The 12,299-nt window shown below is 43.3% G+C and overlaps 1 protein-coding gene across 1 annotated transcript in view; it reads right to left on the bottom strand.

The window, feature by feature from the left end:
• LARS (leucyl-tRNA synthetase) overlaps nucleotides 1-12,299 on the bottom strand; it is a 49,777-nt gene that overhangs the window by 18,349 nt on the left and 19,129 nt on the right. The window contains exons 10-19 of the mRNA XM_026659463.1: nucleotides 11,061-11,286; nucleotides 9,657-9,744; nucleotides 9,480-9,556; nucleotides 8,567-8,620; nucleotides 7,415-7,555; nucleotides 5,714-5,791; nucleotides 4,795-4,880; nucleotides 4,643-4,708; nucleotides 4,454-4,536; nucleotides 2,816-2,954 (exon numbers count right to left, since the gene is read on the bottom strand). Of these exons, the coding sequence (XP_026515248.1) occupies nucleotides 2,816-2,954; nucleotides 4,454-4,536; nucleotides 4,643-4,708; nucleotides 4,795-4,880; nucleotides 5,714-5,791; nucleotides 7,415-7,555; nucleotides 8,567-8,620; nucleotides 9,480-9,556; nucleotides 9,657-9,744; nucleotides 11,061-11,286 (1,038 nt within the window). The remainder of the gene's footprint in view (nucleotides 1-2,815; nucleotides 2,955-4,453; nucleotides 4,537-4,642; nucleotides 4,709-4,794; nucleotides 4,881-5,713; nucleotides 5,792-7,414; nucleotides 7,556-8,566; nucleotides 8,621-9,479; nucleotides 9,557-9,656; nucleotides 9,745-11,060; nucleotides 11,287-12,299) is intronic.

Genomic DNA, 12,299 nt, shown 5'->3' with positions numbered 1-12,299 from the left:
AAAAATCAGGATGTTTTTAACAAAATCTGAATCTGAGGCCTATCACTACATAATGAAAAAATTAGCACTTTACTAATTCAAAGTGATCTACAAACAATAACTAATGAATTCTCACAACAGTCCCTATGAGCTAGTTACTCTTATTCCTATTTTACAGGTGATGAAAGTGAGACACAGAGGATACATCTACACTTTAAAAAAAAACAACACCCCACTGCAGCAGCAAGCGTCAGAGTCCATGTCAGCTGACTCAGGCTCATACTATGGGACTAAAAATAGCAGCATAGACATTCCTGCTCAGACTGGAGCTTAATCTCTGACACCTGATGAGGGGAGGGTCATCTGACTCAGGCTCTGAGACTCACTGCTGTGGGGAGGAGTTTTTTTTTTTTTTTTTTACAGTGCAGATGTACCCAGAGAGGACTTGCCCTTGGACACAGATGACTGAGTCGATGTCAGAGCAAGGCCCAGAACTCAGGATGTCCTGTCTCAGCCATACCCCTCTCTATTTGACAGTGTCCTTTGACTCCTGAAAAGTGAGGGGGATACAAACACTTTAATGCCCTGGAAACTTGATTTTATATCTCTTCCCCATTCCTGTCTGAGCATCCTTTGTGTCCTAAATACTATCCTGAAAACCCAGAACCAGAATTTAAGTCCTCCCCAAGCCTCTATGCCATGGGTCATTCACAGGTCATGCTACCATCCTTCTGGTGGAGGACAAGATTAAATCTCCTTCACATGTGTCAGCCCTTCCCCTTAACTGTCACGGAGAGGACAGGAAGAGAAGAGGGAGGGAATTACTTGTTCAACAACACAAGGCAACCTCCCACTTCAGAGAGTGAGTATTTCGTCCCCATAGCAAGCACTCCCAGACTCTTCCAACACAGGACAAGAGACAGAATCCCCACACAATTAACATTTTCTGATGATGAAAGGCATATACTATAAAACATTAGAGGCAGGACGACAGTAGTTTTAGAACAAACGTGCTACCCTGAAGTGCGGTCTTAGAGATCACATACAAAGCCAAGGCTCCAGTCACCTGCAGTCATTCAAGATCCCATGGCACTTATTGTATGGGGGATTTCATCCCCCATTTCTTGTGGGGATTTCATTGAAGTTCATTAGACTCTACCTGCTCTTATTTCCCCAAAGTTTTTAAAATTTCTAGTTCTGGTGGATTATTGCTGAAAGGCTTTCAGTTACTGTCCTACCCTACAGGTTAGAGATGTGTGCTGTTACTCAACAGCTATGTTTCATGCCAAAGATCGCTGCACTATAGCAAAGGGTGAAGTGATCCCTAAACATCCCTTATTTACCACACAATAGTGTTAATCTCTGCAAAAAGTGCTTTGCAAACCTTGGATGTTTAGATGTTCTATATTAGGCAAAGCACACAATTTACAGGTGCATCTAAAATTCAATGCAATTCAGATTGCTCACTTCAAACCTTGTTTCCAGACATACCTAGAGCAAAAAATATCTTCTGTATGTAATTAGAGGTGTTCTTTGAGTCAGATGAAATTCCTGCCAGGCTTCTTAAGATTAGTTTTTGTTGCAGGTACCTTATGTTGGAATTCCTTTCCAGATTAACTAAAGCATCAAACGAGGCTCCAAAGCAGATGTGTACAGGAGTGACAGAACTGAGAGGCCAGAAAGGCTAGAGCCCCTGCAGTGGAAATATTGTGAGGGCTCTGCCCCCCCTTAAACTTGCACATGGGAGGTGTGAGAATGAGACCCAGAGGGACTGAAGCAGCTGCCACAGGGCCCAGGATCAGGCTTGGGGAGCAGGACCCAAAAAGGCCACTGCGAGGCCCAGGAACAGGTAGAAACCCCAAGGACCCTCCTTTGAATGGTCTCAGCTCCCCTCCCCCCACCAGCAGCGTCTGAATACCTCTCCTCACTCCCCTCCAATCCCTCCGTCCAACATTTGAAGGAAGCTTCCACCCCTTCCTCTATTCTCTCAGATGCATAAGTGAACTACTCTCCTGAACACATGAAATGCTAAACTAAAGCCCCAGCGTCAAAAGGGGAGAGTGGCAGTGGCAGGACACTTGGCTGTTCTTGTCCTGAAGAGAAGACTGAACACAAACTATCAGTCACAGGTCACAGCCACCCCATCTGAGAGGTCATGGAGCAGACCAGGCAAACATCCGAGCACAACTGCTTTTCACAGGACACTTACCAAATGAGCCAGACCCCAAAAGTGAAACCTATCCTTGGTATGTCAAACATCCTTCAGATTCGAGAGAGGAGAAAAAGCTAGAAGCCTTCCAAATAAATATTGGCTGCAGCATAGTAAAAATCCCAGTTTTTTAGAAAACCGCCAGTCTCTAGTGTGGGTTCATTTGTGATCGAGAGCAAGACCTATCCTTGCCCACTCTGTCCCCAGAAGCAGACATGTAGAAGGGGACCAGCTGCAATTTGCTGAGGTTGTAAGAAGTTACAAAGCAGATTTTTAGCAGCTACCACAGAAGTACTTGCAGGAGCCACAGTGAAACCAGTTAATCAGTTACCAAAATATCATGCAGTTTCCATTTGAAGGCAGCAAGTGCTGAGCAAAGAAGGTTACTTGGAAACAGACCTCCTTCAGCTGCCCTTGGAGGGACTCCCTTCTGTCCTTCCCAATTCCTCCAATACTACCAGTCTAAAAGCTTTGCTAAATCGGGGCTCTGCCTTTATCTATGCTACTATTTATATATAATGCTCTAAGCACAGATCTGAAGAGTCGACCTACAAGTTATGCCTTTGGAAAGAGCCAGAGCGGAAATACATTGAAACATACCATTCCCCACCAACCTGTATCCCTTACCTGATGCCAAGTGGAGAATCTCCTTGTCCACGCAGATTATCTCCTTGCAGCAGATGAGCGACTGTGTAGAAGGCCATGTAGATAGTGGAATCGGAGAGAGATTCTATCAGCCACTGCTCATCCCAAGGCAAACGAGTACCTACAAGAAGACCCAAAAAAGATGGTCATTACCAGGCACAGGCCAGAATTTCCATTTGCAGAATTCACAACAGATGATGGGATTTTCAAAAGTGCCCGAGTGACTCAGGAGCACAAGTCCCACTGACTTCCAGTTGGACTTGCGCTCTTAAATCACTTCAGTGCTTCTGAAACTCTCACTCAGGAGAATGGGCCAGTTGCAGCTGTTTTTTTGTTCTTGAACATCTTGGCAGACAGAGGGAATCCTTTCAGGGGACTGTCCTTAGCTTTCCTATTGCAACGGTCAGCTCACTTCTAAATTCAACAAACTGAAGCGCCTGTTCACCTTATCGTTTGCTCTGCGTGTTTCATAGAAAGAGATTATCCTGGCCTGCTGCCATACTGAGTCAGGTGGTATTGTATCAGGATCCTATTCTGTGAACTAAGAAGGATTGGGTCTGGATGGGAGACCTGCAAGGAAAACCCCCAGGCGCTGCAGGAAATGGTACTGGTTCCTTCCATGTCATCTCTGAACAAATGGGCCATGCATGGTGATGGGGGGGAGCTTTATTGCTGGTGGTATTTCCATACAAAAAATAAAACAGCTCCTGATTAACTCAGGTCATGTGGAAGGTGTCATCTTTTTGATGTCCTGGGTCAAATTCTAATTGGGGTAATTCTGTTCTGCCTACCTAATTCCTCCCACTAACCTCTCAATTAGATATTGGATTAGATTTAAAATGATCAGTATGTCTAGTGATTTTACATCTAATTGAGAGGTTAGTGGGGGGGAATTAGGTCCTCTCCAGGTGAGGGTGGAGCAGCTGCCTTTAGTAGAAGAGTTCAAGTATCTAGGGGTCTTGTTCACGAGTGATGGTAAGCAGGAGCATGAGATCGACCGGCGGATTCGTGCGGTGTCAACAGTGATGCGGGCGCCATACCGATCCGTGGTGGTGAGGTGGGAGCTGAGTTCTTGGACGAAGCTCTTGATCTACAGATTGATCTACGCCCCCATCCTCATCTATGGTCATGAACTTTGGGTAATGATTGAAAGGACAAGATCTTGGGTACAAGCAGCGGAAATGAGGTTCCTTCACAGGGTGGCTGGGCTTACTCTCCAAGACAGGGTGAGGGGCTCGGCTACTCAGGAGAGCCTCGGAGTAGAGCCGCTACTCCTCTGGATCGAGAGGAGCCAGCTGAGGAGGTTTGGGCACCTGATAAGGACGCCCCCTGGGAGGCTCCCTTTGGAACTTTACCGGGCACGTCCCTCTGGAAGGAGGCCCTGAGGCCAACCCAGGACTCGCTGGAAGGATTATATCTCCCAACTGGCCTGGGAACACTGGAGAATCCCCCAGGAGGAGCTGGAACCTGTTGCGGAGGAAAGGGAGAATAGGGAGGATCAGATCTCCCTTTCCTCCATGCTGCTGCTGCAAGCCACACCAGGAAAAGCATGAATGGATGAAACAGTGAGAGTTACTCTCCTCAAGCAGCAAGTGAGGAAAAGCTGTGTGTTTTCCCTACCTAAGCCATACGTTCTTGAGCAGGCATGCTCCTGCAGCCAGCCCAGTGTAGCTTCAAAATTCCTTCTGGTCTCTTCACAAAACCTATGTGGAACAGACTATTATTAATCCTTGGTCTCCCTCAGGGTTACGTTGTCAGCACATGCCACTTCCCAACCTACACTTTATCCATCTCTTTCCCAGAACTTACGTCTCTAGATCCGTCAAGCAGTCAGATGCCTGCTTCTTCCAGTTTACTTCGCCATAATCTAGGTACCTTAAGATCAAGCAAAATAATTAGAATAAAGAAGTTCACATAAGGGTGTAATAGAGGGATGGGTTAAGTGATTTCACTTCACTCACCACTGGTCACAAAGAGCCACCACGCACTCATCCATGGACCTTGATATAACTTGTTTCTCAGGTTCCATATAAATCATTGCTTCACCCTGAGATAAAAGGGAAAAGGTATATTTATACCTTTAAAGAAGTTATAACACATAGGGCATTATATGAAAGGAGTTTACCAATAATAAACCCCCTATTATAATCCCAACTCAGCCAGCAATTTACTGTGATGCCTTGGACAAGCCCCCGCCTCTCTATGACTTGGTATTTGCAACTATAAAATAGAGAAAATACTATCAACTGTATCAGAGAGGGGACGCTGAGACGTATTTTATATAATGTTGTAAAGTGTGTGGAGATTCTCAGTTAAAAGGTGCTATAGAAGCACAAAGTCTTTACTGTTTAAAGCTATGTACAGATGGTAAAAATGGGTATAACAAGGCTTTAAAATATGATGCACAAAATCCTCAAGAAAATGGGCAATGGGAGAGAAGTGAGTGATTAGCTTTAATTCTGCATCCATATTCTGTATCAGAAAAACGAGATAGAGCACCACACTACAGACTGAAGGGAACAATCCTGCACTGACAGAGATATAAACTAAATAACCAAAGCCTTTTCCATATTATCACCATGATTCTGTGGGCTATGACTAGGCCATAAGACATGCCTCTATATAAGGCAAGACACACAAAGCTAAAAAAACCAGACGTCTCTTTCTACTTGATCCATCAGGTACAATACATTTCTCTTTATCTAAGGATACCGTACTTTGTTTTAGCATCACTTTGTACTCTATTGCTACTGCTCTTTCCAAAGAACATCTAAGGCAATGCTTCTGTGGAAACAAGACAATATACTTTATTTAGTGACTATCCTGCTATGGGAAAGACAGAGGATCATCTTGGAAAGCAGTATCCAAACTACCACATACATTGCCCACCATCTTCTTCTGTATAAGCTTCTTGACATCCTGGACTTTTTGCCCCTTGTACTCATCCACCAACATTATCTGTAAGGGAGAGACCATTGCAGAAGTTAGGTTTTTTTAAAAGGATTAAAGTTTCAAGTATTATGTAAAAACAACCAGTTCTTTTGAGCTACAAGAAATACTGGTATTGTGACCTATGATGTACCTTAAAAATTAGATGCTGAAAATCTGCCTTAAAAAAAAAAAAAAGATCTCCCTTAACTCCCACATATATATTTATACATTATATGTTTTACTTATGCACATTCAAACCAGGAGGGCTAGCTGGACATGCACAGTCCTGCCACACAGGAAACTGGTCTTTGAATTCCAAATAGTTTAGATGGGCCGAGGCTTAGGGCACTGTGACAGAAGCCCACTGAATGAGCAGAAATGGGGAAGAACCAATGGGGACTCTTCAAGTCAAGGTTTGGAATGATGTTGACTGTTTCCTGAGAAAGGTGCATCCAGTGGCCATACCGTGGGCCTCATCTTGAGACAGACACACCTCCAACCTCCCAACTGTGATTCTACACTATCCCCATAACACATACAGAGGCTCACTTAAGGGGAAGTTCCTTAGAATGTGGGCCATGAAAAAATCCCATAGGACCTGACCCCCATCCCCCAAAAAATCCATACACCTTCACCTTCCCAATTTATTAATCTATTACAAGGGTGGCCAACGTGAGCCTGAGAAGGAGCCAGAATTGACCAATGTACGTTGCCAAAGAGCCACAGTAATATGTTAGCAGCCCCCCCATCAGCTCCTGCCTCCCCCGCCGCCCCCCTCCTGGCTCCCAGCGCCTCCCACCCGCCCCACCGGCAGCTCCACAGATCAGCACCTCCCCCTCTCTCCCCGCACCTCCCAATCAGCTGTTGTGACAGAGCAGGGAGCCGGTGGATTTGACCTGGGAATGTTGCAGGGGAGTTACATTGGGGATGGGAAGGAAGCTACCTGAGCTGTAACCTGAGCCAGGAGGGGGGTTGGGAGAAGTGACACCTTCTGGCCGGGAGACTGAACAAAGGAGAGGAGGAGCAGAGGGGAGGGGGGAGAGAGCTGCTGGAGGAGTTTTTGTTTTCAGTGTGGGCTGGGTGGTGCAACACAGGGAACCCCAAGCTGGGGTCTAAGCTCCCTAAACCCCCCAGAAGGACTTGATTGAGGGGTTCTGGTTGTACCTACATGCTCTGCTTGGGACTGTGTTCCTGTCATCTAATAAACCTTTTGTTTTACTGGCTGGCTGAGAGTCACGGTGAATCTCAGGAAGAGGGGTGCAGGGCCCTGACTTCCCCGCACTCCGTGACAGCTGTTTCATGACGTGCAGGAGGCTGGGGGGGGGGACGCAGGAGGGGAGAGGAGCGAGGGTACAGCAGGCTCAGGGGAGGGGGCGGGAAGGGGTGGAGTGGGGTCAGGGCCTGTGGCGGAGCCAGGGGTTGACCAGTGAGCAACCCCCGGCACATTGGAAAGTTTGCAGCTGTAGCTCCAGCCCCAGAGTCGGTGCCTATACAAGGAGCCGCATATTAACTCCTGAAGAGCCGCATATGGCTTTGGAACCACACGTTGGCCACCCCTGATCTGCCTCCTTTCAAATGTTTATCAACTTCAGTATAAAAAAAAAAAAAAAACAGTTTTCACAACACACCTAGGGAAGCCTAGTTACTTACTCCCTCATAAAATCCTTTCAGGTACACTCTCTCCTTAGCCTCTGTAAGTTTCTCTTTGTCATTCTGGCTCTGGATTTTCAACTCGTCACAGACCAATGGAGCAGAAAGGTTGCCATAGCCTGGGATTTCGATGATGGGCACCTGGGAATATCATGGTATTGTCAGGATTTGTTTCAAATTGTGTGAACGCAACACAAGTCCCACAGGGAATTGTCTTTTGAATTTCGCAGCCTTCAGTGGAAATTGTACTCTGAAGAAAATGCAGAGCCAAGTGCATTTTTCTTCCATGTTCACAATCCAACAACCAACATGGGAATTGAAACCAGAGATTTGGAGGGGAGGAAGAAAGGCATATATCTACCAACTGTGAAAATTCATGAGCGTTATACTTGTATGATTTGCACAGAACAAGTGATATTATAGAGAAAACACCTATTAAAAGCAGCTGTCAAAGTTACAGCAGTCTTTGAATTCCTGCTGTTTTATACATAGTGTGCTGCTTTCCACAATTTACTGTTAATCAAATTTGATGGAATTTTACAAAAATTCAACCCAATGCCACTAAGCTCATCAGGAATTTCTGGCACTCCCCAGAGTGACTCCTGATTGCACGTCTGCAAGCAATAACGCAATTTTTTCCCCTATGCAGGAGACAGACAAGGAGTACTGAGCAGCTAACTGAGAGGAGAGCAGGAGCAATGCAGAAAATCTGAGATGTATTTGGCTGTAACCTATACTCTCAAAATGACATAAATGGCTGAATCCCCATAAATTCCATTAGCAGTAACAGAAGTGACACAGATATAGCACTTTGCATAGAGCAGATAATATACTCTCCATTAAATCAAGATTATCACAGAAAGTTTTAATCCACAAACAGAGACTCAAACTCTAAACTGCAGCCTCAAAGTAGCACTTGCTACAAAAATAGTATTTTGTGTAAAAAAAAATTCAAAGTAATGGAGCTTTGCTCCTTCAAGACCACAGTCTAACAACTGCAGTTTCACAACTATGAGGGCAAGTTCTTCTGATGCTTCAAGCTCTTTTGGCTAATAAAGGATTTTAAAAACAAAATTTCTGAAAGGTATGCAAGCTCCTAATCCAAGTAAAAAAAGCCATGTATATTTGAGACACACACTTAGCTGCACTCACCGGTTCAAAAGGCAGGACCATTTCATCTTTAATTCCATACTTCACTCTTAGTGCCTACAGAAGATGTTAAAACAAAACAAAAAAATCCCTCTGTTTTATTAACTTATTTTTTCATTATGTGTAATTCCTTAAAAAAAAGAATGTCTTGCTGAATGAACAATATATCATGCTCTCAGACATGCTGTCAACCCTATTTGCCCACCACTCCTTGGGAATTAAGAAATCTGGGTTCAGTCCCCCAATTTTGCCATCGATTTCCAGTTGGTCTCAGGCAACTCATTAATCCCTATGTGGCTCAATCTTCCCAGTTATAAAATGGGGAAAATACTACTTCTGTACCGCCCGGGGTGTTGTGAGGATAAATACATTAGCATTTGTTAGGTGCTCAGGTACCACACTACCTAGAAAATGTATATGTCTAGACTTCAAACTTTTCAGGGCAGGGACCAGTCTCACATATTTTTGAAACACCTAGCACGCTTTTGGTACTATATAATCAAACGGCTGCTACTTGGCTTATGTGAAATGAGTATAGTGGTCTCAGCCTAGTAACCAAAGGCCAAGTGACCACACCAGAGAAATCCCTCTCACACCTGGTACTAATTTCCACCTTAATAGTCTTGTCAACCCCACCTATATAATATAAAAGTGATGAGGTTCTGGTACAAAATCATTTCCAAAGTCTGCACGAAAATGATACTGAAGATCAGTTTTTTTAAAAATATTATTTACAAGTGGATTCCAAACTAGAGTCTGCAACTCCATACACTTAGTTTGCACATAAGTTTAGAGGCCACTCATGGAAGTTTCCTCAATTAAAAAAAATGGTCCCCATTTTATTTATCAATGTACTTGTTTTTGTCACTCAGAACACTCGAACTGTGAGCAATACGGATCTGAATGAGAGGCTGACCTGTTTTTTCTTCAAATCTCTCAGGGCTGCAATGTCATCAGGAGCATCAGATGGGACACTTGTGACCACTCCAGTGCCTTGCAAAAAATCAATCAGGTAACAAAAATCAATTAATATATACTATGAAACATGGGATGTAATGAACAGGCTCATGCAAGAAAATTACTTTTATCTTACCTTTATCTTCCTTAATTGTGAGCATAGGAAGAGCATAGATAACTTTGTAGGAAGTTAAAGGGGCAGAGAGTGCAGCTCCAAGAATCTCCTGTGCAAGAGAGGAATATTAGAACAAGGAGCACTGTCTTGGCCTGGCTCAGCAGGAACCTGCTGAGCTGATGTTCCTTAAAACCCAGCTGTTCCTCCCAACATAGTGCAAATAGATAAATAAATTAAAAGGCCATGACACAATTCAAACTGCAGAAGCCCTTCTTCTGCAAAGTAACTAGATACCATGCATATCGCTCTGTGGGACAGTATAATGGACTGTTGTATTCATTACTTGGAAATGAAGTACCAGATTCTGGAAGGAATTCAGAGAAGAGCAACAAAAATTATTAGAATTGGAGAACAGTACAGAGGATTATATCCATTCTCCAGACACAGAAGAATTTTGATAAAGGGATGGTTGAGTGGGGAGAGACTGTCTCCAAATAACTGAAAAGTGTAAACAGCAAGGAGAGAATGGAATGGTTTAGTGTGGTACATTTAGGTGAAAGAGGGTTAAATGCCGAATATCAGGAAAAACTTCCAGAGGACTATTAGACTGAAAAATAGTCTCCCAAAGAAAATGGAGGAAGGAACTGAGAAATTTATAGCTAAATTGAATGAAGGACTGGAAAAGCACTCATATTGTGAGGACCATTCATGCATTGACAAAAGGTTGGAGTAGGGGTCCTAGCAGTCTTCCCCACCTCCAATTTATATGGATTCTATCTTTAACAAGATGGAATAGAATATTCCACTTTCTGTCCTTCATGTGACTTAGTAACACAAAGGACATTGTCAGGAGATCCAGTGCATCAAGTTTTAGCAGGTGGCATTCTAGTTAGACAGTGATGTAGAATGGCACACCCCATATTGCATTGTTATGTTGAATAAATGCCATTGGGTCAGCATTTTTATTCACTGTTTGTGAAGCTAAATATGCTGAACACCTGGCCCAAGCATTCTAAAGCCTTAAAGACAGGGAGCAGTCAAAGGAAGTAGCTATTCTCACCCAGGGTGAACTGGGTATTTCAGTAGAGAATGGTCCTGGACTCATTTAACTCTTTCTAACTAACTATTATTTCCCCTCCATTCTTTGTAGTAAAAATAACGAGTCACTGCTTTACATACTGCAACACACATTACTTGTGCCATTAGTTCTCAAATAAGATTGTGGCAACATTGACACATTTGTTCATAGATTAAACAGCTGCACTAGTCTGGTAATCTCCTCCCCGTTCTTTATTTGGTCACTTAACACTCACCAAAAAGCTACCAATATAGATTAAAGTGTCATCAAGTTTGTGTGCCATAAGTAGGCAAAGCACAACTCCTGCAGGAGTCCATAACTTGGCCTATAAGCTGCAAGATGCTCACCTCTCCCATCAGCTCCTTGACGACAGGTACCACTCCGTTATCTTTTGTAAAGCCCTGGTAGGACATGTTCCTGGCAGCTCTTTGGGTGCAGATAAAAATATCCCCATTCACAGTCTCAAAGCCAATGTACTTCATATCTGGGCGAACCCAACAGTTAGTCTGTCCAAACATGGTCTCTGGTCTGAGAGTAGCTGCCACCAAGAAGATATTTTTTCCTTTAAGGCCACTAAAATAAGATAGGGCACATTAAAATAAGAAAACTCGGGTTATTACAGAGTCTAATTACTCACAAGCTAAACCTACCCCTAAGGAAAGTTCTGTAAGGGATGAATCAGGATGGTCTATTAGGCTTTTTCACTTAATCTAATACTGTAGAATTTAGTGAGTCTTTATTTAGATTCATGAATACACTGTCTCAAGACAACAAACAAGACTTTCACAAGTTGGGTGCCCAACTTGAGACACTTTAAAGGAGCCCAATTTTCAAGTGATGGATGTTCAGCACTTTCTGAAAATCAGGCCCCTTTAAGGAGTCTCCAGTCATCACTTTTGAAAAATCTTAGCCAAAGCACTTTTCTCTTCCCAGTAAAGGTCACTATTGGCCAAGAGGAATAAAGAGCAGTAAACTGTCAATTAAGTCACTAGATGTGAAACTGAGCACACACAGGGAGACAATCTGTCACGTATGAAAACAAATTTTGAAAGAGAAAGTAGTTAAGGACAGAGGTAAACGATAATTGGGATAAAATACAACATAGTTTTACAAAAAGTAGATCGTGCCAGACCAACCTGATCTCTTTGAGAAAATAACTGATTTTTTAGACAAAGGAAATGCAGTAGCTCTAATCTACCTGGATTTCAGTAATACACCTGATACAGTTCTACCTGGGAAATTATTAGTTAAATTGGAGAAGATGGGGATTAATGTGAGAATTAAAAGGTGGATAAAGGGGAGACTACAACAGGTCATACTGAAAGGTGACCCATTAGGCAAGAGGGAAGTTACTAGTGGAGTTTCTCAGGGATCGGTCTTGGGACCAATCTTATTTAACATTTTCATTCATGACCGAGGCATAAGAAGTGGGAGTATGCTAATAAAATTTGTGGATGACACAAAGTTGGGAGTAGAACTGAACTATCTCACAAAAGCTGGAGGATCTTGAAAACTGAAGTCATAGAAATGGGATGAAATTTAATAGTGCAAAGTGCAAGATCATGCACTTTGGGACTAACTACAAA

Source organism: Terrapene carolina, unplaced genomic scaffold (assembly GCF_002925995.2).
Source record: "Terrapene carolina triunguis isolate 2854851 unplaced genomic scaffold, T_m_triunguis-2.0 Scaffold629, whole genome shotgun sequence".
Lineage (NCBI taxonomy): Eukaryota > Metazoa > Chordata > Testudines > Emydidae > Terrapene > Terrapene triunguis.
The sequence above is the reverse complement of the archived record's forward strand: the minus strand, read 5'-3'. Positions and strand labels throughout refer to the sequence as shown.